The following is a 27,297-nucleotide window of genomic DNA, read 5'->3' as shown; positions in this document are numbered from 1 at the left end:
ACAGAATTTAATTTAACTATAACTATACAAGTTTCAGTATATTGTCCTGTTCAAGAACTGCTTATATTAAAAACAACAAAAAAAAATACTGCCAAAATTCTAATGCATACTTTACAATTAAATGTTCCATCTTTCTTTCTACCCCTAATAAACTCAGACTAGAGCTACAGTGTTCAGATTAACTTATGTACGGATGAAAATTCCCTTGGTCTTAAGTGTAGTTTCGTTATTACCCATGTTTTTTCCACTACCACCAAAACTGGACTCAAAAGTAAGTTTCATGGTATTAGCAATGAAAAATTTGATGAACCTTGTAAAAACAGAATTCAGAAAAAGATTAACAACAGTTTTTACTATATTAAAATGTCACATCCCTCTAAAAAATAATACTTATGCATTTCTGTGCATATTCTTATGTTTATTAATCTGTCACATTTTACTATAGTATCTGCAAATTTCTTACTTTGAACACTTGAACAAATGAGTAGTAACCACTTTTAGTTAGACCATCAAAATTCCATGAAGTTCTCTGAGAACTCTGAGTTCCTGTTTTGAAGTAAAAGGTGTCCAACGAGGTTCCAAGAATTTTCATCATTATACTCGGTCAAACAAGTTAGCCAAAAGAAAAAGACAATTTTCTTTTTTTCTGGTACGACCACTCAAACCCTACCGTTCCCCCGCTTTCTATTGTTATTGCATTTAAACCTCCAAGATTCCTTACCTTGACTAAACAAAGGTGCCCACTGAGTTATTTACTGTACTGTTTTACCTAGCTGCTGTCCAGGCACACTGAAAACTCCGCACTACACTGCCAGGTCTCCAAATCCACCATTCCAGTTATTGGAAGTCTAGGTCACTGAAAAAACAGAATTACAGTCAGCAATTCTGTTTAGGTATACCACCTGACGTGGCATTACGTAATTTCATCACAAATCATTGTAACTGAATGCAAAGTAAAGGAAACTTGAGTTTATTTAGCTTCCAATTTCTGGGAGGTCAAGAGGAACTAGGACTGCTCTGGACAACAAAAGAAAATAGACTGTGCTTACAGATCATTTTCTGCCATATTCTTTCTTTAGGACCACTGTTTTATTGTTGCCCTTTCTATTACATGGGATGTACATATTATCAGGTGTTAATAAAAGGTCAGTGCCTGTACAATACATTCTACAACTGAGCACCACTTTCCGTAACTGAACAGGCAAAGAAATTACACTGAACATCAGCATCTGGCAGTATTTCTCCAAAAAAAGTGACTAAAATGGGTTTAAATTGATTAACACTATTAAATCACATCTAATATTTGATACTACATGATTTCATTACAGCTATACGATACAATTATACAAAATGTGTTAACATCAAAGAATACAACCAAAATTAAGATAGCAAACAAAACCTATATAACTTTTTTTCTTTACAGGAAAATACTTTTGAAGTATGCATGTAACTGCCCATTCTTTTAAAGAAAATCTACCGCAAGCAAAGTTATCAACCTCCAGAAAAATCACACATAGCATTACTACGCATATCCCCAAAAAGTGTACAATATGCACACTTGGAAAATACAAAATTAAAAAAATTGTAAGCAACAGGTGAGCTTCATATTTATAAGAACGTGAAAAGAAGTCCAATTTTAGCACTGTTGTATAAAGAATTGTCTTTTCTGATGCAAGTTCATGAACTGACCCCTCCGGTTGAGGCCACTTTACAAAACACCGTGTTCTTGAAACGGGATTACAGAGCAAGGTAGAGCATCTTAGCAATGTCACCTTAAAGTTTTTTTTGTGGGGTTTTTTTTTTGCTTTTTATTTACTACTTATCAAAACACGTCCTTTAGGTTTGTAGGGTTCTTTTTTTAAAATTCTTTCCTAGAAACAATATACAAAGGGGAGGCATATTTATTTCCAATTCATACTCCTGTAAGATGCTTTGAGTTCAAGAACTTTCTCCTCCAACTTTCACTGGTTGTTTTTGGCCTTAGCATGTGTTAAGATGTGAGATTTCAGGTTAGTTGATTGCGCAAACTTCTTATTGCAGCCATCAAATGGGCAAACATAGGGCCTGTCGCCAGTATGAATTCGCACATGTGTGCGTAAATTGAAGTCCAGTGAAAAACGCTTTCCACATCCTTCAAACGTACACTGTTGAAAGGAAAAGACATACTCCATTAGTTAACAAAACAGTACTCATTTCAGTCATTGATTAGAACCATATTCCTCTTTAAATCACTAGACTGCACAAACATGAAGCTAGATGCTGAAGATTATTATAGGTGAAGCTGTGGGCATCACTTGTAAACTGCATTAAAAAATAAAATTAATACTTCACAGTGTTTTACCACAGCAGTGTACCTATTTTCAAATGCTTTCACTAAAACCACCTTCTCTGCATCTGAAACAGTATTTTGCTATGCTGTAGTAGAAAACAGAAACAGTGTTTCACATCAGAATTTCCCCCTTTCAGTGATAATTGCAAAGATTTGCTCATTTTACCAGCTTTACTTTTAAGATGGACTTGGAATACAAAGGGCAGCATGTTTAGCGGTAAATACTTATATTTACCACACAGCAGATCCAGCACACACATCTAAGTGAATGCCTGAGGACTGCAAATCAAGTTTCTGAAATAATTTATTTAACCACAAATAAATAAATAAATAAATAAAGTCAACAAAAACTAACGTATCTTAACTATGAATACCTGTAAAGAAGATTTATAAGGAGTATCATATGAAGTAGGCAGGGGACCTCTGGTGGCAGAAGCTCATGTGACTTGATATGAATGGAAAGAGATTCAGTGACTACCATCATTTTGCTGAAAACTGATTAATACCCGCTACTGAAAATTAGCGTCATGAGTCAACTGAGCAAACAGCTGCAAGTCTCAGTTGCCCACAAGTGCTAAGTTTAAAAGATGATGAGGAGAAAGAGACATTTTCCTTAATCAGTAGTAACTGCAGACTTCGTTTTTAAAGTGGGTAACTTTACATCATATTTTGGAAGGTATCTCCCATGTACATACAATTTGCTAATTTCTAACAAAAGCCCGGGGAAATAGTTAAACGATAGCCTAATTAGCTTAAGGGCACTTCCCATTTTTAAGGTGATGGTTCAGTGCCTCGCCTGATTTTAGAAAAAACATAGTATTCCCAAAATCATATGGAAGCTAGGTTACAGTTACAGTTCACACATTTTCACCAAATAAATTGTGGTACTTAAGCCTGGAGGTTAACAGTACCTGAAAGGGTTTCTCTCCGGTATGAACTAGCTGATGCCGCTTTAGTTTTGAGCTCTCCACAAAGGCCTTGCCACATTCTGCACATACATGTACTCGAGGGCCATGAGTGTGCAGATGCTTCCTCATGGCAGAGTTGTCCCTGAACATCTTTGTGCAGCCCTTAAAAAGAACAGTGAAACTCAATTAGTAGATAAGCTAGTTCTGATAAAAAAGGTTTTATCTGCTAGAGTACAGGCATTTAAAATGCTTTTATATCCTGAATACTTTCTTAAAAGTTGGCCCTGAAAAGGAGACCCCTTACATTTATTTTAAAAAAGCAATACCAAGAAAACTAATCATTTGAAAAGCTGACAAAAAACCCCCACAATCCCAAACAAAAAAACCCCAAACCCCTCTCTTCACTTAGTATTATTAACCATGTGCAGTCAAATGAATAATAGGACAGTCTCATGGAGAAGATGCAGCTCTGAAAGAAGCAAATGAATAAACCAAACAAAAGCACTTACAGTTTCAGGGAAAAAAACAGACAAAACAAACAAAAGACAGAATGATAGTTCATGGATACCTATGGTATATACACTTCAATGTGCTATATTCTGAGTACTACAGTACTACAATATGCAATATAGTCTCTAATATACCACAAATTATTCTCTAGTACCAATTTGTATGTGCACCACTCCATCTCCCAACATTCTGTCCTCTTCCTTCTCTGCCCCTCTCATTCCTGAGAAGAAATGGAGCAAGAGGGTTTCCAGCACATAACAGCTTACAGAAACTACCTTGTCCAAACTGGCAGCAGCAGATTGATCACTACCACCTTGAGATATAAAGAGATTGCCACTGCTTCTACAGTTTAAACCTACAAAGTGATACTGGGCAACTGAATAAGATAGGAGAATCTCTGAGTTAGTGCCAACTCAACCTAAAAGCAAAAGATACTCACATTAACTCAGGTACAGCCATCAGAAGTCTTAATCTGGGGTTCATGCTGCATCGACACAGAATTACTACTTTTGATTCCAGAGTACACTTAGGCCAGAAGTGACCCGGGGCTCCCTTTCCCTTATCTTTCTATACCTTTTTTTCACCTTTTAGTGACAATCAATAGACATCTATCGTATGTTTTATAAATGTCTTCCTCAAGGTTCAAAATCCCTCATAAAATCCTGTTAACAACCGTAAATTCTATCTGTACTTCCAAATGGTGCTGTTTAAACTTACATTAAACTAGTCTACCAACATCACTATGTTATGAGCTATAAAATTCAACAACAGAACCTAAAGGAACATTAAACTGCTAATCTTAAGTTCTGCAGGCTTCCTCTTTGGAAATTATTTTTTTCAAAACTAATAACCACATTTAAATATGCCTTATTTCTTAAAAAAGGGGGAAATGCCACTTTCAGGAAGAGTTCTCTCTTCAGGCACTAGAATTTCTTTGGCTAATTTAATAACTGTTGTGCCATCATTCATTGCACATAACAGAACTGGGTGGGGCAAAGCAGCACCAAAATAAACATACCATCAATTTTTTTTGCATTTATTTCAAAGTCCCTGCTTGCCTCTGAGAGGAGCAGTTACATCTACAATATTTTTTCTTCCTTAAACTGAAGTAATAAATGAACAAAGCCTAGAAACACTAGAAGAGAGAAAATGGAAGGACAGAATATTCTTTTTTTTTTCCCTTGTTCAGATGAAGTTGAAGCTATGAGAAAGTAAATCAAAGAAATGAAGGCAGCATTCCTCAGTATTATAAGGAGTAACTGTTCCTGTATCTCCACATACTATACTACACTGCAATAAAAACATGACACTTGTAGAATGTGAAGAATTGGAAATCAATATAAGCACAAAGAGGAATCCAGCAAATTCCTTAGACTATGCCTGTCAGAAAGAAGCCTTCTATTCATGCTCTCTAATGTGTATTATTAGCTATCTGCCCTGATTATTTGCTAGGCTCACACTTATCTAGACCAGAAGTCAGCAAGATTGTATTTGTCTTTTTTTGTTACAGACTAAGTCAGCTAACAGAAGCTCTACAAAAGCTGGATAATGCAGTAAAGCTAGATGCTACCAATCTAGGTGACTGGCAACATTTATTCAAGACAGAGGCCTCCCCACTCCCAGTGGGTCAGAAACACATCTCCAAGATGCCCCTCTCTCTTTTTCCAAGACAATGCACCTTCCAGCTCTGTGGAATGTAATTCAAAGTCTTCCAATAATGCTGACTTTGGCATCTGCACCATAAATTGCTGATTCCTGATCTAGACTCCAAATCTGTCATAGTTTCCAAGCAAGGATATATAGATCTTAGGAACGTACTTTGAACAGCTTTCAGAACATTCTTTCAAGTATGTATTCTTGGGTGGCAGGAAATCACAACAGTAAAACCAGCATGTTAGGGACTGTGCATCATGGTTACCAGAAGATTAGGGATGCACTAACCTTAAGACAAGGAATGGGAATAATATATTATTCAGTGAAAGGTTTTTAAGGAAGCCTCTAAAGAATAATAACTAAAATACAGTTAACTGAGTGTAGTCTATTAACAGTAAGATACTTTAGTTATTCATTCTCAAGAGAAAACATCAATACAAAATTCTGGTCTACAAATTACTACCTACTCAGAAGCTGAGCACTTCACTTACTTTGTGAGGACAAGCTATCGTTCGTGGAGCATCATCTTCTTTAATTTTTCTTGGTTTCATTCTTAAAGATAAAAAAACAAAAAAAATTAGTAGAAAAACATTAGTAGACAGCTCTTCTCCTGTAACTGCCTACATAATGCACACATTTATTCGATAGTATTACGTGCATCAGTAGTACTCAGTTTAATATTTTCAAAACCTTCATAATAATATTAACAGTATAATTTGGCATTTGGGAAGTTCAGCTTTTCCAGAAGGACCTCTCAAATACAGAATAAGACATTTAATACTACCTTCCTAGTCCTTTCAGTATGTGGAAATAGAAGGTTTTTTCCCGACTTACACTAATTATAATTAGGAGGTTTTGTCTGAAAACTCAATTTTTGTTGTGCCAGTACCCATGTGGCCTATTTATCTTCACTTCCTCTCTATCCCTGCACCAGGACATGAAGGACAGAGAAGCTTCAATCATTTTCACCACACAAGACTTCAGAAGAAAACCCTACAGATGCAGGGAAGACAGGCAAGTTGTAGAATCTACATAGACAATGTAGACATCCATTACAACAACAGAAACTGCAATTATTCTTACTTTAAGCTACTGTACACATGGATTCCACTCTTGGCAACTGACAAGCAATCATCTATTTACTCTTGGTTGCTGACAGGGATCTTCACCACTACTTTATAGGCGCCATTAGTCTCCATTGACTACATAAGGAGCCCAGCAAACTATTACTTGCATGTGTTAGGTGTTTCAAATACAGTGAGACTCCCTGTAGAAAACAATGTTAGAACAGTCCTGCTGTAACAACCACCTGTCTGAATGTCAGAGAAGAGTCAGCTGTGTGGACACTATTCCAGGGAAGTGCACTGCACTTCTACCTACATTTATTTATCAAACCTGTAGTGCTGTCTTCTAAAAAATAAAATAAAAAAAAGGCTTATCTCCACCTTATGGTGGAGGTAGGTACCTGCAAATAAATGCACCTCATACCGCTGAAGATTCACTTAAATAAATGATGAGATTTTGTGCGTGCCAAAAACCTTGCTGCAGAAGGGAAGCTAGTCTGTTTATGTGAGTTCCTCAACAACTTTCCTGGTAATACAGTACAAGATAGTTCTGTATGACAAGATAGCTACGTATCATATCTGCAAGTTAAAAATGGAAGGTTTTCTGATGTACTCTCTAGTCTCAATTAAACAGAGATGAATGGCTTGAATTTAACAAAAGAATTAGAATTTCAGGATCACTATTCTTAACATTAAGAAGCAGAGGAGTCTGTTGCTATCCAAGACAGTTTTAATCCCTGTGAGTTCAGTTCCTGGAAACAGATATGGAAGAACAGGGCTGGGGGAAGAGATTTCCAAGTAGTGCATACATAGTTTTTTTTTTTTTTTTACATGCATTTTTAATAATTGATCTGAGACTGGCTAAACAGCAACTTCTAAACATTCAAAACAATTCCCAAGAACTGTAGGGAAAATAAGCTAAAATTCTTCCAATTTGACTGCATAAGCATTTGCTTCTTTGCAGGCAGGGTCCAGTCTTCTTTAGTACTGTCACATTCGTATGTGTATGGCTGAAATCTGCTGTTTCACCTGCCTCCTTCATGTGGACAGGTGAGAGAGGACAGCAACAGAAGGCCTTGTGAGGCTGAATTAAGGCAAGAGCAGTAAAAAACCTCTCAGAGAGGTCCTGAGGACTGGATCCAGGAAAATCTCCTTACAACTGCCAGCAGTCTCTTATGTGATGGAGAAGTCTCCTTTGGCTCTGTGGGCTATCATTTGTCCCTTGAACAACCTGACTCCTCTCAGTATTGCAAACATAGCACAGTTCAAGTGATCACATACGGACTAAAGCACTTGACAGTTAGCCACTTCACATACACAACATTAAAACCCAAGGATTTAGAGGCTGCGTTTGTTCTTTTCTCTAAATGGACACTTAGGAAACTCCTTCTGGCTCAGCATCTCTAGACTACACTGAATATGTACAGTGCTAACTGAAGAACACTGCAGTCTCCTGCAGGGTTAAAAATACAGATGTGACAAAAAATATGGAAGCTGGAGAGTATCACATCCAACAATCTCCTCATTTACAGATACTAACAGCTCCTAGAGGATGGGTGTGAGGTATTTGTGTAGACAAAGCTCCTCTTGCACCATCACCAGCAGCATACCTAAACATTTCATCAATTTAAGGGCAGAAACATCCTGAACTGTATCTGTTCCTGTAGACCAGCCTCTTTATTATCTTAATCTTCCTGATAACTTTTCTTTTTTCAAGCTTACAGACCAATTTAGATGACCTTATTGATTAGATTTAATTTATATAATCCAATTGGAATACAGAATGGTTGTGCTGTTTAGTTTACACAGCCTCTTTGAGTAAAGTATTAAATACCTAAATCCAAACAAGTGTTTGGGATTAACCAACAACACTCTCAGTGAGGTTCTGGACTGATAGTCCTACAGGTACTGAGGCTATAGGAAAACACACACACACAAGCTTTCTCACAGTACCCCTACAGAAAGCATTCAACTAGCCTTTGCATGGGATTCTCCTTATTAGTCTCTACAATTTTTACAAAAGGAAAAGGCACAGACATGAGTGACTGTTATGCCAAAATGGACACACAGAGAAGAATGCTCTGACAAGACGGGACATGAGAGAACATAGTGCCATGGTTTAATGCCATTAGAGATCAAACACCCTCAGGGGACAAAGCTGGTGCCAAAAACCACCTCCTTTACTTCTAACTCTATCAACTTGTTAAATGTTGGCTGAGTCATTACCCCAGCAAAAAAAAAAACCACAGAGCAAAAAACTCCTAGGCCCAAGATCTGTATCAGTGACATCATCAGAATGAGTAAAATCACTATTGTTCTGAAGCCTTAACTGACCACCTGTAAAGGGAGAGACTAGACACAAGAGATGTGGTAAATAGCTTTAGCGGGCAGCGCCTGCATTTTTTACGCTTGGCATAAGATCCCACTGATCACTGTGTTAAATCTTATTTGTAACTCTTGCGTCTTGCCTCTGGTATTAAGTCAATCTTTAAGAAAGAAATGCTACAACAGTGTCATCTGTGACAGGCTGCTGAAGTAGAGTGAGAAGGTAAACATCCTGGCCAGTGTAGTCAGAAAACTTCTACATCAGTGTAGCTGGGAAGTTTGAGGAACTAATTGCAGCTGAACTGGATGGTTAGACATGGGACAGACTGGAGCTTCGACATACACCGTACATTTTTCAGTTCAGTGTCTGAGCAGGCACGTAACATTATGAGTGTCCATTCTGGAATAAGCTGACTTTTTCATTTTCAAGCTTTGTTTCTAAAGTGAGGAGTTACCAGCCCAGCAGTATACTTGAACGTACAAACATTTAGTCCCTATTGACTACAAAATGACAATAAAGTTTAGCTAATAAAGGGGCAGATTTTAAATCTTTTCATTTCTCCTGGAAGTATGGAAAGTGGGCAACTTAAGCTTAAAATGAGGAAGAAGACTGTGTAGAAGCACAGGGTTCACAGGCAACCAAGCTATTCAACAAAACAGAAGCAGACAATTCAACAGGAAGAGGTGGCAAACAGCATCCAGGTTGTATGTCAGTGCCACAGGCAGCAAGAAGCTGCTGGGCCTTTCTTACATTTGGATTGAAGGCATGAGGGCACGTACACCACAAGCACAGCTATAACAGATCATTTTGTCAAAAATGTCGTGTTGCTCACAAGGCTGTGGAATCCATATAAACAATCACTCAAAGAAGAATTTAAAGACTTACATATTCAAATGTATTAGAAAAAAGATTTTGGTCTTACTTTAAAATTAACTTTCTGCAAAAGGAGACCAGACTAGAACCTGGGCTGTTGATCTTAAATTACACTGTTGAAGGTAGCTCTTGCTGGTGGTTATAGACTTTTGGCTCCCACCCAGTAGAGCATCTCTACAGCTCCATCCAAGTTTTCTTAGCCTGAAACATTAACCAAAAACAGAACTCTAACACATACAACTATTTAAAACAACTACAGACACACACATTAATACCTGGGTGGAACTTTTGCAACAGCTGCCTTTGCAGAAAGTCAATTTACATGACAAGACCAGAATTTTCATTTCTGCAGTGAGTTCATATGGGCCATGCCTTGTAGTAGCAACTGCAGACTAGCTAACTGTGAAAAACTAGCAAGTGTACCTTTTGGATCAAGGCAGTGGGACACTGTGATTAAAGTCCAAGTCTTTTAACTTGTATTGGGGGGTGGGGTGGGGGCATGGAGGGACAGAATGAGGGACAGCAGCAGGAAGGTGTGCAACCCAATAGCTTCACAGAATGAGCTCCATAAAAGCACACTCTCTTATCCATGCATAAAGATTGAGTGAAATCACAGGTATTAAACCACTCAGTACCTCAAAATAAAGCAACCAACTCTGTAACTGTGCAATATCAGGATGCAACAGCTAACTACCTCCTTTCATCTACCCAGCTGAACTGAAAGAATGGTACCTTGAGAGAACCAATCCCCACCCCAAACTTCTGTCAATCTCCACAACCTGTTGTCTTGTAGATAGATCCAATTTTAAAAGTTAGCCACAGAAACAGTGTTAGGGCTAGGAATAAAGAAAATCCATAAGTCAAAAAGCAAATAACAGTATAGAACTCCCCCTTTGTTCCATCATCTCACTTTTTTGCCTCTTAAATTTTTGTGCTCTCACATCCTTTCTTCTCCCTCTTTACATAAATCTGACCTAAACAGCATTACTCTCTCTGAGGCAACTCCTTCGACACATCCTAGAGGTCTCTGATGACCAGCAGTGGTATGCACCTGTGCTAATGACTGCATCGTTAAGAATAGTTAGAAGAGAGGAAATTAGTCTGTATCATCAGCATCACTGCCACTTCTGATCTGCTCCCTCACTCTGCCACTCCCCTTGTACTGCCCTGCTGAGGCAGAAACAACATGAGCACGTCATGGCCCTACGCTGCTGCAAGAATTCATTTGTGCTGAAGAACTCCTGAAACTGGCTAGACTGGCTTTTGGATAAATGGACAAAAGGGGAGTGGCACAAGGTGTCCTAGGAATCTATCTGCAACCAAAGAGCCCACAGCCAGTGTCTTACCATGCTTTGGTCACAGTTAGGTAGGAAAATGTCTTAAAAGGAAAAAGTTCTCTTCCACTCCAAGATTCTGGCAAAAATAATCACTAGTTTTGTCCCAGTTATGAAGAATATTACATGTGTAAACAAAGAGAATGACCTTTGCAGTGTGGTACAGAGCAAGAGACTTCCCCTCCCCTAGAATAACACTTTGTGTAAAGCAATTGTCAGTTTACTGCACTTTAAGCTTCTCTGTAACAAGAGCAAAACTAGTACAAAAGCATACACCTTATAAAGAGGCCTAAATCATAAATCTAGGTAACTATAATGCTTTGTCACTTTTAAGAAAGGTGTCCAATTTCAAATTCTTATGCAGTGTCCTCCTCTTTGTTTTCTGTCCATTTTGGAAAATGGATAGAAAGGAAGGGCAGTCCTCACAGTGGCTCTCCTTCAGAAAAGGTACTAAGAACAGAAGATAAAGCCATGGAGAGTAAAGTTTTTACCACTAGGACCCATTACTGTGCCAATTTCCCAGCTATAGCATACCCTAAACTTATTTCTTAGTTTTACTGATGTCTCTATTCTGCTTGCTTTAGCCAGTTCAGTCATGTATCTGTCTGGAGGGTAAGAGGGAGGGAGAAAGTATCAGGGATATCCTTTTTAGTGGCTTTGTTTGAGGGAGTTTGCCATATGCACCAACTGCTACTTCCCCAAGCTTTTATTACCAAGCAGGTATGACTTCTTCACAGCTAACTACAGAATTACTTGTAATCAATTTAGACTTGGATGAAACATTTCTTTCACTTCAAGGGATTTCCAGTGTGCCAGTCAAAGGTATAAAAATGGGAACATGGTAATTTACTAGGTTTTATTTCTTTCTGAGCAGATCATTCACACCTAATATTTCACATTCTGATATGACTGCCTAAGAGAAATCCACAATTTTTTTTAATTTCATTTTTAAAGCATACTAGAGAAAATGCACGAGTCCTACAATAGAACCAAATAATTTGTAAAAGGTGATAAACTGCCTATCCAGGTATATTTTATGGTCATTTCTCTGTGGGTTACTGAACACATCTTAATGTTCTGACACAGCTTGTTTATTCACAGTGTTCTCAATAGTTTTAGAATGTATAAAAGCCTTTCCAGGAAAAAAAATATAAGAGTTCCCGTTAAAGGATCCGGATTCCTGCTACATGACTCAATGACAAATGCACTAAAAAAAGCAGGGAAAGACAATTGTATCACAAGACACTGTAACTGCTCACGCTGCTAGTGCCACCTAGCTGCTGAGCAGCAGTGGTATCCCTTGCAGATACTGCAGTTTAAAAAAAAAAAAAAAAAAAAAGGGGGGGGGGGGGGGGGCTGCAGAGCTACAGAGGACTTCCAAGCATCAAGTCCAGTCCTGCCTTATCTCTCACTAACCAGACTGTGATCACAACTCCAAAACCTTGACTGAAATCTGTTACCACTCAAATTCAAGCTTTGCCCGTTTAAACTTAACCTCAGAACTTTGTTCCTAAGAATCCATGCAAATGCCTCAGTCAGTCTACCCTTGATCAAAATAAGCTGCATGGTTATAAACAGTGAATCTAGCCTGGTTTTGAGTAGCTGATTCCTACAGATGTGTAGTGAGATTCTTCCAACTGCCTTAATGAAAACAGGAAAGCAACCCAAAATAATTTGCTCTCAACTGCACAAAATACACTCAGCATACAATTTTACTAGCCAGTTCATGTCTCCTTAAATGTGGACTGTGCACAATTCTTTTTCAAAGTCATCAAAATACTAATTTGTTACTCTAAACCTTACTCAGGGCACATGAAGCTACTTACTAAGTTTAAAAGTTACAGTTTCAACTTCACATGCTGCTCAAAGTTTTCAGAATACAGCTACTGAGAATTTCAAAATTCTGGATTGTAAAGCAACCAGCAATGCTTGAAACTTTCACAGAGAACTTTACACTAAATAAACACATTCTTTTAGCATGAACAACTGTATTCCTAGGACCTCTAAACCCAATTCCAGTACATGTAAACCCAGTTTTTTCTTCCAGTTTGCCATGCAAGGTTTCTAGCGATATTGCGCACACAGCAATCTGGATCAACAAGGCAAATGATCAGTATAAAAATAGGTTTATAGATATCAGTGCTTGAATTCATGTTATTGGCTAAAAGGAGTCCCTTCAATTTGCTTCACTGCAAGAGGACTAAAACCTTAACAAGCAATATTCAAATTCCAATACACCCATCTTCTTCAGCCTCAGCTATACACAATCATTTAAGATCTAACATACAACTAACACAGTTTTCTTTTTCATTTTCCTTTTTTTTTTTTTAAGGCAAGAACAAAAGTTTGACAATCATCAATTCTGACCAAGAAATCAAAAAACCTTTCTTAAAAGATGCTTGAAGTTTTCACATATCTACAATTAAGCTATCAGAACAATTCTTCATAGGTTTTGAGCAACTTGGGGATATTGCTAAAGGTCATGTCCCCCCAAGCTGCTTACTCTACCAACATACATTTGTCTTATGACTGAAATAGATTACATTTTATCTGCTGTACAGAAATATATTAACAGAAAAGTGACTGTAGACATAGAACTCAATCTTTCCATCATCTGCTACAAATTCTAGCTCTAGAACTCCCTAGAACATTCTACCATGAATAAAAAAAAGTGGCAATTTTAAATTAGTGCCAGCTGCCACTACTTTCTTAACAGAAAACTTAACTAAAACCCAAAGATGCAGTACATTTTACAGTATTAAGAAATATAAAACAGATCCAATAGAAACAATCTGGTTATTTCAAGAAGCCCAAATCCTGGCAACCATTTCAAGTATTGAAACCAATCTGGAGAAAAATAATCAGTATTTGCATGGAGAATACCCTATGAGAAATTATTTAAACTTCCTAACAGAAAATAGCTATTCAATACTTAAATGTTTAATAGAACCAAAGGTTTCAGTAGATTTTGAAATAATTGAGAATACCATTCTAAGCACATGATGAGCAGAAATGCATAAGTAACATTTTAGAATTAGAACACTATGTACACTCAGAGTATCACCTAAACATTTTTTTCACAAAAAATTGTATTAACGTTTCAGCAGGTCTCAGAGGAACACATAACCACTTTGATCAACAACAGTAAAACAAGTAACCACAGTATCAATAGCTAGAACCACCCACCACTTTAGATAAAACCCTGTGTTCAGTTGTTTGTGACGTGTTTTTATACATTTTCAGATCAGACAGCCTGAAGCAGGGAGCAAGCCCTGCAAAACTATCTTACTAGGAGCCTTCAAAATCCATAGTTCTATGGCTCTACTGAAAATAATTGTGGGAAAAGGCTGTGCTGGCAATACTCTGGCACAAACACACGGAAGAGTAACAGAACAAGCTTGTAAAAAGCAGCAAGATCCAAGAGGTGAAACAAGAGTAGATGCACCCACTGGACACCAAGATCCACTTAACCAAGAAGCCAGACCAGAACTTGTCTCAAGAGTCCCTGCCCTCTAGCAACTAGCTGAAAAACCCAGTGGTTAAAAAAAAAAAAAAAAAAAAAAAAAGCGCACTTCTTCCTCTACTAGTTGACCCAGGAAGTAGGAGTAACAGCATCAGACCATCCACCTGCTCTAAGTTTCAGAATTGTGCAACAGAGCTCTGAAGAATAGCCAGCTGGTAACAAAATGAACATGAACATAGCTTCATACATACGTTTTGCTTTCAACATGCAAAACCTCCTAACAGCAGCTGCAGGAAGCTAACAGTTGTGCTCAATATTTGGACACACCAGCACGAATGCTGCCCATGCACTGACTGGAGGAGTACGCCTTTGGTCACTACAAGCACATGCAGACAAAGCAGGGGACCAAGTAAATGCTGCAAAGGCAACCCTAACGTCACAGCTTCCCTGTGCCAAAGCAGACTTCTCCGGTGACCTCACGGTTGCCCTCTGGTGGCCACCGGCTGCCCTGAGCACTCGGTACCAGAGCCAGGGGCTCGGGGAGGGGAGGGGGGCGGGGGGAAGAGACACATGACACTTTCGGTACTCCGCCTAGAACAGAGCTTCCCTCACTTCACCTCTATTTGAAAGTAAAAGTCACCTTGTAACTCAGGTCAATCTATTGATACGTAAACGAGGACAATTCTGATTCACTAGAGGAAATCCAAGCAGTAGTTACCAGTCGTGAAACTGGAATTACCAGTGGCACTTGAAAGTGCAAGACACGTGACTCTAGTAAAAAGAAGTTTAAGACCTAGAGCTTCAGAAGCGGGTGAAAAAGAACAGTAAGTGGCAAACTAAATGCTGTAGTCTAGCTTTCTTGTATTGAACAACCTGAATGCAGCATTCCGCTTATCAGATCCTTTGGTGTTAAGAATCTAAGGCTACTCACATGAAGGACACATTCTGTCATGTTAAGATGCAGTCTATCAATGTATTTAGGTACTGTCTTACCCAACAGAACAAAGACCAGAAAGCATTTAAGAATTCATTGCGGAATATAATACCCAGTTATTTTAACACAGCATCAGCTACTCTGCTCTGAATTAAGTCCCTTGTTTTAGAAGATGATTAAATGCAGTAATAAGCCAAACTAAATCTACTATTTATTTTGCCTAACAGTTTCATAATTAAACCAGTGAAAATAAAACCATTTTAGTTTTAAAATCCTTTCTTCCTACTTACCTAGCAAATTCAGCCAGTTGTTTGGGGTCTGAGAGGTCAATGCCGGGTATTCCACCAGGAGGAAGTTTCTTCCCTGTCATGTACTCTGAGTAATCTGGAGGAGAATTCTCTCCAATGATCTGCTCTTCCACCACTGTTTCATGGTCAATATCTTTTTTATCATCTGAAATACACAAAATACTGAATTCAATACATACTAAAGATCAAAACAACATGTAAGTTATTAGGCTGCATCTCAATACAAATTCACTATTGCTGCACACTTAAAAGAATACTTCCAGATTTCCACACTAATTGTATAGAGCAAAAAGACACCCATACAGTTACAACATGAAGAACACAGAACACAATGGGTGACAAAAAAAGCACTGAAGTTGCATATCTACTTAAACACAAACAAATAAGGAAACAAGTAGAACAATCCTATGAATGTTGGCTGCATTTGAAAGATAATGCTTTCTTCCTGAAACAATGCCTAAATATTTAATTCCCTTAACCTCTCCAAGACTAACCTTCACCATACCCACTTTGGATGTCAACAGCAGTCGGTAAAAAAGCAAGGCCATCAGAGGAGGGGCAGATACTTACCCTAAGACGTTAAGACTACTGATCTTTACTTCAGAGTCTTCAGACTCCCCTGACCTCCAACAGAAGTGTCATGGAGGGACAAGAAATTTAAAAATAACTGCTAGTGGGCTTCAGCACTTGCCCATAAAATTAATGGTTTTCAACACTTGCAGACAGGACTGAAAGAAAGCAAAAACCTAAATAGCGTGTCTCCCTCCCAAGGGGGCTTCTTCCTTCCATGTCAGAGGCCAGCATAAGCTCTTTCCCACTCTAGAACAGCAGGTAGGGATCATTCAGAGCTTTGATCTGCATACCAGTTAAGATACTGCTATTTTATCTGCTCTAGAGCTCCTCCTATGCATTTGTGCTCAAAGACTGCAGTGAAATCAGGTGGAAGACCTGCTGTTGCTGTCTACTCACATCCAGACCTTGGAACATGCCAAGACATAACGTTTTCTCTCTCCTCTTGCTATTTTATAACAGAAACCAGAGATGCACAAAGACAGAGAATGGAAACATCCACCTATGTTCCTCACTGCAGTGCTCACGCCAGCAGGAAGAAAGACACAGCACCTCTCCTGTTTTGCACCCTCAAATACACCTAGGACAACAGATGTGTATATGGTTGTAACTACTCAGCTAAATGTTAATAAACTTGCCACTACACTACTTCTCCTACTCTGTGTATGGGGAGCAGATTCTGCAGATCACTTTATACACAAGAGGCTTTACAAAAACAACAGGAAGTTTTATTTTACAGGTAGTGTTTAAGGAATGGAAATACAAGGTGGTAGGACAGAAATAGTATTTCCCCAATTTAAAAAAAAAAAATATAGGAAAACATAAGGCACAAAACAAATGAAGCAACGTTTTTTTCTTTTTTATTTCTAAACAGAAACATAGGAAATAACATTATTCATTACTCAGTAACTTTGGTTAGGAAGGAGAGGACAAGACATCTGCAAATAAAAGAAATATACTAAGGACAAATTTCTATTCAATTTGTAATGCCTGCTTTTAATGTTTGCCACTGAGCTATTTCTAGAAATGTTACTGCTAGTTTGGGGTTTAATCTGATCTACCAGATCAAATAGCAGTTCATGTATATGTTCCATGGTGAAAGAGGAAAATAGACTCCAACACCGCAAAGACAAAAGTGTTATTAAGAAAATACTATCTGCAGCATTATACTGGAAATAAACTACAAAATTGACTATTGTGACAATTTTTTTTATTCTAATCTAGTTTTCCACTCACCACAGTACCTTTCAGTCTTTACCAGTGCTTTAAAGAAAGCAACTAGATCTTCCTTAAGCAAGGATTATATGTTAAGTTTCACAGCACCTGCAGGAGTTACAAATTCGAGTCAATAAATCTCCGATTTGGCAACAATTTGTTCTTAGAAACAGAAGCTTGAGAAAAGATATTTCGCAATGCCTACACAGGCAGAAAAGACATTATGAAGCTCAGAAGAGCACAAAACTTCTGGAAAGCTAAAAGTGACACCTTCTCCATGCTGTAGACTAGAATGAGATCAGCTGCCTTCAATGTAGCCATTTCAACAGCTACCCAGAACTTCCACTTTGACTGTTTGATGACATTCATAACAGAAGTAAGTTTTCATTTCCTGCCTCGGATCAGATGCATGAGTCAACAGGGAAATTTTGTATACATTCCTTAAGATCATCTTTCCTTCCCTAGCATAAAGGCTCGCCATTACACAATGCTTTCTTGCCATTTGAGGGCCAAACTGAAAGAAAGTCAGCCTTCAGTGCCTTTACTTCCCAAAAGCCCGCCAACAGAAATCAATTCCACAGCTATTCAATTCCACAGGCTATTGGAGTAAAACATGAAAAACTATGAACATGTTGCTTTGATACAGTAGAAAATAAGAGAAAGTATTGCTTAATATATTGGCAGTTATGTGAAAATAAAAAGGAATCAAATCTTCCTATACCAAAAAACTGTATCTCTACAGCAGCACAAACCTGCAGTTTAAAAAGCTAATTTAAACCAGAACAAAAACATACAGAACAGTTACCTTAAAGTGTTATGTCAGGCTAACGTCCTTCAAGACAGAAGACCTGGTTCACACCAAAAGTCACATACTTTTTCAAAAGTAGCAGCAGACTTCAGTAGCTCTTTAGTATCTAGATCATCCTAGTTACAGACCCTCCTATGACATTATCAACTCATTGGAAAAACAAAACAAAAACACCACACAATAACTCCCACACACTTCTTTGGAAGATGTTTGGAAGAACTTTACCAATGTTCTCTATGCCCAAATTTATCACAAGTTTATTTGGTATCCCCTACCAACCTCGACTAGACAGCTCAAAGTTTGGAGGCTAAAGTCCAAGCAAACTTTTACTAAGGCTGGTAAGTTAACCAGTATCCTCATTGCAAACAGGGCAAGTTGACTGCTTGATGTTTTCTGCCTTCAAGCAAGTCCTGATGCCCACTACATCCAAATTACTTCCCCCTTTTCCTCTCATGAAGCATCAGAGGATCAAACATACTACATCCAAAGCAAAGCAAAACACAGAGACACAACCCTGAAATTCTAGTGACACCTCTGGAGAAGTACAGTACAAATAAGGCATAGTAACTCCATGCAGTTTACGCCCATGTCAAACTAATGTGATGCCACCCATACAAGCTATATACGGGCAGAGCCATGGAGCCAGTCAGGAAATTAACTGCTATATGCTATCTGATCTGCTTTGGTTTGTCCTTTAAAACCACCTGAGAGTACAGCAGACTCAAATATAAGGCATTTTGCTTAAGTGTGTATTTAGCACTATTCTTACAGATCTAATGCAGCTTTCTGTAAGGAACTTGGAACAGGATTTTAGTCCTGTCTTCTGAAAGGTATTGAAGATATGAATGCAGGTCAATCAGTTAATCACTTTATCTTCACAAAAACATGCACTACCAGTCACTGCAATAGCTATGTCCAGTATTAATCTATCTTATAAAGCTGTAAAGTACTGATTTGTTAGAGATACCACAGATACTTCCCAACATCCTACTATGCCCAATTCCATTAGGATAGATACTTAGTCTAAATTGGGTTGTTCTATGTATCTGTTTAGGACATGCCCAAACAAATACCGATGTTCAGTGTCCTTCCATCTGCATTTCTCTCACGCCCTATATAGGGGCAATACACATCTTGAACTGGATTCACTTCTGCACTTCAAAGCAAGTATGTCAAACAAACTTTTTTTTACTAAGATCAGTGAAAGTTCAGCATTTTAGCCACCCATATCTTTTGACTACCACTTAAAACATATTTGTACTGGTGAAATAACCAGAGTTTTAAGAGTACCAAGCCCAAGTACCAACTGATGTAGGAAGAAGCCAGATTACTGGGATAAAACTAGTAACCGCAGATTCCATGTAACAGATCAATGACAAAACATGGAGGAATCTGTTTCCCAAGACTTTATTGATTACCTTTTGCTCTTATTACCACAGTCTCTCCATCTCTGCAGCCCTTCTGTTGCACAGAAAATCCGTCCACCTCTGAACCACATTATTGCATGCATTTCTAGAACAGTAGCTAGCTCCAGCTGACATCTTTGGAACTCCCAAGCTTTATAAGATGACCCCCTTAACTCTCAACCCAAGAAGCGTTGTCAGTATTTCTGCCTCAGTTATTCTTGATTTTAGCCGTTGTACTCCAATTCTAGATCCCTAATTCTCTGAGCCACCCTCCTCCTCTATTACAGAGCAGGGAGAACACATTGTTATTCAAACAGTTTTCCCCTGTGGAAAACAAGGAGCGCAAAAGGGAACTCAGAAGGTACACTTGGTAGCAAAGCAATGAGACCTAATCCTATAGCCTCCTCCCCAAGGTACCAAGTTAAAAGACATTCTGCTTACCAACTAAAAGGATGAACAACATTTAAGCTTAATTTTCTTTTTATGATCAGTTAAACATATTTGTCTTCAGGAACAGCTGAAATGCAATTACATGATAAAGGATGTATTCGCAACTGTGCAGTACACCAAGGCACTGTAGTAACAGCTTCGTTATTGCTACCACGTTGCAATCTCCTCAGGCAAGTTAGTTCATTGGTCATGTTTGGAAGCAAAGAACCATAATTAGCTTGTTAAATAATACAGTTATTAAGCAGACACTTCTGAATGTTAAATTCCATTTTGCACAGTATGTAATTTTTTAATCTAATCGGCTGCTAGGCTACTTTCCCTCTGATGTGCCTTGCACACAGATGGAGAACGGGTTCTTCTTTCCCCATGTCACCCAACTCTTTATTTCACACTGACACACGAACTGACAAAAACACTGCATATATCAATAGTCATCATCTGACTTCAAGATTTGTGAGACACCGTGCCAAAGCACTATGACCTTCTGAATCACCAGCATACAAGTGATGTTGACCTTTCAGGGAAGGATCCAATAGCAAGTTAGAGGATTCTAGTTTGAAGGTGGGCTAAGAGGCAACTTAACTGAGACATTCTAAGTGATGAACCACATTCATGTATTTGACTTTCAAAGCTGAAAAGATATTTAAAACAGCTGCAGGAAAATATCTACCTTATCCTCTAAGGTTCACTCGTAAAAACATCGAGGCAGACTCAATGCTTATGGATACCAAAAACCAATACTGTTGTCTTAATCAGAGTCAGAAACAGATTATCATCTTAACATTTTAAAGGAACCAGACAATCACTTTCTGCCTCCATTATGAAAAATTTTCATGTAATAAGCTCTTTACCTGTCATCACGAAGAATTTTGGCCATCCTTGATACAGGCCCACAACTGAACCTAATGACTCGTCTATCATTTATACTATGCAAGACAACTGGTCAGACAGCAGATGATTATTTTTCTCACCCCCGCAATCTGACAGAGTCAAATGAAAATGCTTCCTTTTTTTTTTTTAAGGCATTATAAGTTTTTTTAAGAGGTTTTGAAGAACGTTCTAGAAACCCAACATGAACCCCTCAAGTTTCCAAATATGGGTGCACAGCACAGGCTTCCTGGATTATCAAGAATCATTTCCAAACCATACACATAACTTCTGCGTCTTTGCCTTTCCCATCAAGGAATAGGGTACTTGAGCAGCTTAACATCTGCGGACAATGTTCAGTTTGGTTGTGCTATTTCAGCCCTAAGCTTGCAGACTATCTATGCTAACAACAATAGTTTAAGCCAACACCTATTTCAGGTTTGAAAGCTTGACAAGAGTCTAAAGTCAATACCTACAAGCAGATGTAGTTACAGCAATAGAATGTTCCCCCCCTCAAAATTAAGCTCCAGCTGCTTGAAATGCCAGCATTTGATGGAGCCAACATTTCAGCACCCCCTTCTCAAACGCTCCTGCATCTAAGAATGATTTTTGCAAGCGCAATCTGACAAAGCGATTTCTAATGATCTTTCCCCTCCCCCGCCACTACTGTGTACCCAACCTGGAGACAGTCACTAAAGAGGATGATTCAAGTTGAATCTAGCAAAGGCACAAATAAATTCCACTTCATAAAACCAAATTTTCCTAGTACAAATTGGGGTGTCTCACTTGGAGAGCCCCATTAACTATGTACAATTTTCTAAATCCATTACAACATACCCCAATGAAAATAATGAGGATGGGTATTAGACAGTATAGAGAAAACACACTAAAGGAACATTAATGTATCTACCATATAAACCTCTTCAACCCTTTCAGAAAATAGAACACCTTTGTTCAGTTCCTATTTTCACATGTGAAAAAAGACAAATAATTCCATTCTGAAGATCTGGAACGCTAATCTGAACTAGAACAAAGCATTCCTGTTTCAAGCTCAACACTTTAATTAAAGTAATCATGGGTCCCAAGTTTGATATCACCATAGATACCAAGGTGATATGAGAAGTTATGGTAAGTATAAACCGTTGCCAACAACAGTACTGCAACTTCTAAGTAACCACGTAACAAGATAAGGATTGAGTAGCCCCCTTTAATCACACTCCTATATATTTCACAGGTTATTTCTATACATTTCAAGAGGTGCCACCAGACACGTTATGCTCATTTATGGACAAAGATTTATGACTGGCTAAATTTGGTACTACCCGTGTACAAGCTAATATAGCAGCACTAGAAAACAGTAACAAGTTATTAATTCACATTGTCTTCCCACACTCTGGTGAGCAAAGTGCCCTTGTCCCCAATTCAAATACCCAAGAACAGCAATATAGGGCTCATTGTTTTATCTTGATGCATGGGCTTATTTACTATTCATCTTTTGATAAACTTTTTGCTAAGCATTTAAACCAAACAGTCAATTACATCAGTGTGCAAGCAAGTCTTTAATTATGTCAAAATACAGAGGCAAAACTACTATCCTTGTTCAAAATAAACTATGCCTGATTCTGCAGGGAAACTTCAGTATAGCTACCCTTTTGCAAGCCAGTAGTTTCTTCTGGGTCTTTCCCCCCCCCCCCCCCCCCAGTTTTGCTTCTTCTGGAATTTTTCTGGCAACCATTCCCCCTCTAAAATTTCAGAAAACGGACAATGAAACCTCAGCATTTGACCACTTCTATAACATTCAGTAAGCTGTGTAGGAGGCATAAAAGCCTATCCAATAGGCTCAGTAAAACTTCACAACACTCAACTGAGCAGGTTATTGCCAAAGGTTGTTTGAAGCTGGGGGGTGTATGCACACAAGGAGGGGAGGTCAAACTTTAATACTTTTCTTTCCCCTATGTATTTTGTGATTTTGCCTTTGGGGGGCTTTTTTGGTATTAGAAGTCAAGTCAGAATAGGTATTCTGCATCCTTCTGCATCATGGATATAACTGAGTTGAATGTAGCAATGCAATTCAATCTCCAGTAAATTACAAGCAGGTATCATTCCCACTGAGCTTGCATGGTCATGCTCATAAAGAACAAAACTACGGAAATCAATAGGGCTACCCTGATGTAATAGTTGTGTACGCGGAAGGAGAATCAAGTATATTGATTATACACATGCTTCACTTCAGTCAGGTAATAATCAGCATGCAGAAGCTCTAAGGAAGCATCCTGTCAGGCACTACGAATTTCAGAGTGCAAATGCATGCTAGAAATCGTCAATTGATCTCAGTGAGGTCCTGTATCCTGCCAGCTCATGAGTCATACATCCACTCGCATTCAGCTATCTTAGGTAGCTTCCACAAACCAGAAGACTGTATTAGTTTCTATTATCTTTTTTCTTTATTGGGCGGTCAATTCTAAGAAAAAAACCCCAGCAAGTAGAGTTATTCAGGTTTCATACAATGATAGACAGAAGCATACAGAACCCATTCTACTAAACAGTATTTGGGAAACTCTTAAATGAAAGTTCTTTTCTGTTCATCAAGAAGCAGGAACACTGGGCTGTCAACCAACTATATACCAGAATACACTTGCTAAGTAATCCCCTACATTTAAAAAGGGAGTAAAAATCAGAATCACCATGCTTTTCGTCTCTTCAGACAGGTGAATTCAGCCATCCAATAATACACTTTTCCTTCAACATTGCCCTCTAACAACTACTGGTCATTCACAAGCATCACAGAGCAAACATTTTGGACTACATCAGAAGCATAAAGAGTTATCTCTATCTTACTAGACTCTTGAAAAATTCAGAAGAGGACAAAAAAATATGACATGCAAAATAGATTACTAACCTACTATTCAAATACATTTAAAATACGTTACATGAACTGATACTATTTGACCGCTTTTTTTCACGTTTACATAACTTTAGCACAGACCTTTGACTACAGAGCCTAGCTGCCAACAATACATTTTCTGTAAAACAAACAAACAAAAAAAAACAAAAAAAAAACCCAAAAACCCAATTAGCCACTAGTAACACTTTTCTGCTGACTAAAAGGACTCTTCCCCCCCATATTTTAAAGGAAGGGATCAGAAAATCGTGGCAGGTAAAATAAGCGAGCAGGACAGGCGCGTGTCAGGCTTATTCCAAGCCCCACAGATACTGAACACCTTCACAAGATTTTATTCCCTTTAAGAGACACTCCCACAAAAAAAAAACCCAACTCCTCCAAAAAACACAGGCAACCTCACACAAGACGGACTCCCTGCGCCTATGTAAAAAGCCTATTTAAAGCTTTAGATCTCGCCGAGGAAAAAACTGAACGGTCTCCGAGCATCAACCAGAAATTGCTGCTTTCCTCCCCGCGGCTCCCAGGGACGGGGGTCTGCCTCCGGAGCGCGGAGCCACCCCTCCCGGCTGTCAGCCCCTGGCTCCTGACAAGGGGATTTCTGAAGGGCCGGTTGTTCGTGGCCGCCCCCTCCGAAGCCGGCGAGCGGCGCGGGCGGCCCCCGCGGGGGCTAAGAGGTGCTTCCCCCTCGCCGGCACCGCTGCCTTCGGCCGGGGAGGCCCCACCCACACCCCGCCCGGCTACCGCAGCGGCCCGGCGGGCCGGTACCGGGCGGCCCCCAGGCCCACCCCCGCCGGGCAAGCAGTAAAACGGTATTTCGGGCAGATCGCCGTCCCCGGGCCGGGGAGAGCCGGCGGGGCGGGCGGCGCTGGGGCGGGCGGTTGTCGTCCCCCCCCCTCCCCACATAACGGTCACGGCCCGCAGCAGACGCCTCATCCGGGGCCGCCGCCCGCGCTCGGCATTAAAATGCAGCCCAATGGGGCCGCGGGTGCGCGGCGGCGGCGGCAGCGCAGGGCGGGAGAGAGAGGAGCGGCAGGCGGGGAGCCGGCAAGGCGGCAGCGGCAGCCGGGGAGGGGAGGCGAGGCGGGCCGGCGGCGGGCCGGGAAACGGGGGAGAAGGAGGACAGAGGGCGCCGGGAGGCGCGAGGGGCGGCGGCCGCGGGAGGGAAGGGCGAGGGGCAGGCGTGGAGCGAGCGGCGGGGCGCCGCGGGGAGCGGCGGCGGCGGCGGGGCGGGGACGGGGGGGAGAAGCGAGGAGGCTGGGTTCGCCCCGCACCCTGTGCCCGCCCGCACACCCCGCCTCCCCCTGCTGCAGAAACTACGCCATTGCGGCCTAGTCCTGGAGCCAGCGGCGCGCTGCCTCCCTCCCTCTCGCACCCCCCTCAGCCGCCGCCATCTTGGACAGCCGCCGCCATCTTTCCTTCCCCCCGCCGGAGCCGGGCAGGAGCAGCGGCGGCAGCAGCGCAGACCCCGCCATCTTTTCGGGGGAGCCGCCATACTTGCCCTGGCGATGAACATGGCGGCGCCCATCACACACATCAAAACATGGCCTCCCTTCAAAACAAAACTGTCCGAGGCGAACCGGGCAGCCGCCGGCGGGGCCCGGGGCCCGGGGAGGGAGGGGTCCGGCGCGCACTTACCCGAGGCCCACATGGTGACCGAGAACTCCCCCTCCAGGGTCTTGATCTGCACCTGCTTCTGCTCCCATTTCCTGCCGCCGCCGCCCTCGGCCCCGCCGCCGCCTCCCCCGCTCAGGTAACTCTTCTTGCTGCTCTTCTTGCCGCTGCCGCCCTTCTTAACGCGGCCCCCTCCGCCGGCCGAGGAGGAGCCGCCGCCTCCGCTCTTGCTGCCGGCGGCGGCCACGGTGACCAGGGTCTGCTCGATGTACTCGTCCTCCCCGGCGGGGGCCGGCACCGGGATGAGGATCTGGTCCTCAAAGCCGTCGTCGGCCCGCAGTCCGTCCGAGTCGTCTCCCCCTACCACCTCCTCACGGGTCTGCACCAGGATCACCTCCTGGTGGTGGTGGTGCAGGTGGAGCTGTCCCCCGCCGCCGCCGGCCGCGCCGCCGCCCGCCCCGCTGGGGTCCCCGTCCGAGACCAGCGGCTGCAGCGCGATCATGGGCTGGTGGTGGTGGTAGTGATGGGGCGGGTGGTGCGGGCCGCACTCCTCGCAGCACTCGTCCTCCTCCTCCTCCTCCTCGTCCTCCTCGCCGCCCACCACGGTGGTCTCGATGGTCTCCACCGGGATGGTCTCCACCTCGATCTCGTGCAGCTCCACGATTTCGGCCGGCATCTCCGAGCCGTCCGTGGCGATGTACAGGGTGTCTCCCGAGGCCATGGCGGGGCGAGGGCGGGGGGGAGAGAGCTCCGCGGGCGGCGAGGGGGCTCCGGTCCGCTCCCCTCGGCGGATGGTGGGGCTCGGGCTCCTCTCGCTTCCCCTCCTTCTTCTCCTCCTCCTCCTCCCCCTTCCACACAAACACCAGCTCCTCGCAGCCAGCGAGAGGGAGGCAGCCAGCCGCCAAATCCCGGCTACGCTCCCTCGCGAGACTTCCGCTGCTGCCGCCGAGACGGACCCCAGCCCCGGGAGGCCGCTGCCGCCGGGACCCGCCCCCCCGCCGCCAAGCGGCCAATCGCACCGCCCGCCGCGCCCACGACTCACCCAGGCGAGTGGAGTAGCCTACAGGGGCGCGCCGTGCCGCAGCGGACCGCCTCCATTTACCACCGCCGGCCTATCAAAGAGCGCTGCGAACGCGGAGCAGCTCCTCCCGGCGCGGAGCAGCCAATCGCTCCGCGGCGGTGTCACCCCCTCCGCCGCGCGCCCTGCCCCTCCCTCTTTGCCCCGCCCCGCGCGCAAGCACCGCCCCGGCCTCTCCGCCGGGGGCAGGGCCTGCCCTCGCCGCGCGCCACTGCCGCCGGCGGGCGGACGGGTTCGCTCCACGAGGTGCCGGCAGGTGGCGCGCGAGCGGCCCGGCCGTTAACGGCCGGCGCGAGCGGCCCGGCTGCTAGCTCGAGCGGGGCGCGGGCCGTCTCCCGGTGAGGTGTGGGGGGGGGGTCGAGGGGCGCCGCGCTGGCCCCTGCCCGTGGCGGGTCCCCCGCGCGGAGCGGCTGGGCCGGAGGCGGAGGGGGCTCCGCGCCTAAAACACGGACCGGGAGCTCCGGCCGCGTCCCTGGCGTTTCCCGGCCGGCCGGCCGCGTGAGCTTGCCCCGCGGCGGCTGGCTGAGCAGCCGGCCCGGGGCCCAGCCCAGCCCTGCCCAGCCCTGCCCTGCGGCGGAGGGCTGTCGGCGGGTACCCGCTGCAGGACGGGCGGGCGCCGGGCCCCAGCGGAGCGCCGGGCTCGGCCAGCTAGGCCGCCAGAGAAGCCTCGGGAGGCCGTCCGGCAGGA

The 27,297-nt window shown here is 42.3% G+C and overlaps 1 protein-coding gene across 2 annotated transcripts; it reads right to left on the bottom strand.

Moving 5' to 3' along the window:
• Positions 1 to 397: 397 nt before the first annotated feature.
• On the bottom strand, positions 398 to 26,644 carry YY1 (YY1 transcription factor). 2 transcript variants are annotated; one of them, XM_052783157.1, is made up of 6 exons: positions 25,556 to 26,644; positions 15,685 to 15,847; positions 5,892 to 5,952; positions 3,241 to 3,399; positions 2,704 to 2,774; positions 398 to 2,144 (listed from the first exon to the last, which is right to left on the bottom strand). In XM_052783157.1, exons 1-6 carry the CDS (start codon positions 26,250 to 26,252, stop codon positions 2,006 to 2,008), a joined length of 1,290 nt encoding a protein of 429 aa, XP_052639117.1. In that variant the 5' UTR covers positions 26,253 to 26,644; the 3' UTR covers positions 398 to 2,005. The 2 variants fall into 2 exon arrangements, with proteins under 2 accessions (XP_052639117.1, XP_052639118.1); XM_052783158.1 differs by lacking the exon at positions 2,704 to 2,774 and having other exon boundaries at positions 25,556 to 26,626.
• Between the last annotated feature and the right edge of the window lie 653 nt (positions 26,645 to 27,297).

This window comes from Harpia harpyja, chromosome 3, assembly GCF_026419915.1.
Source record: "Harpia harpyja isolate bHarHar1 chromosome 3, bHarHar1 primary haplotype, whole genome shotgun sequence".
In the NCBI taxonomy this organism is placed as follows: Eukaryota; Metazoa; Chordata; class Aves; order Accipitriformes; family Accipitridae; genus Harpia; species Harpia harpyja.
Note: the sequence above shows the minus strand (reverse complement) of the source record. Positions and strands in the feature narration are given on the sequence as shown.

What these genes read in the sequence shown, in the direction of transcription:
- YY1 (XM_052783157.1), bottom strand. Translation starts at nt 26,252, where the DNA reads ATGGCCTCGGGAGACACCCTGTACATCGCCACGGACGGCTCGGAGATG. An exon ending in CAACTGGCTGAATTTGCTAG is followed by an intron (nt 5,953 to 15,684) that starts GTAAGTAGGAAG and finishes TTTATCTTTAAG; the next exon opens with AATGAAACCAAGAAAAATTA. An exon ending in CCGGAGAGAAACCCTTTCAG is followed by an intron (nt 2,775 to 3,240) that starts GTACTGTTAACC and finishes ATTCATATCAAG; the next exon opens with TCACATGAGCTTCTGCCACC.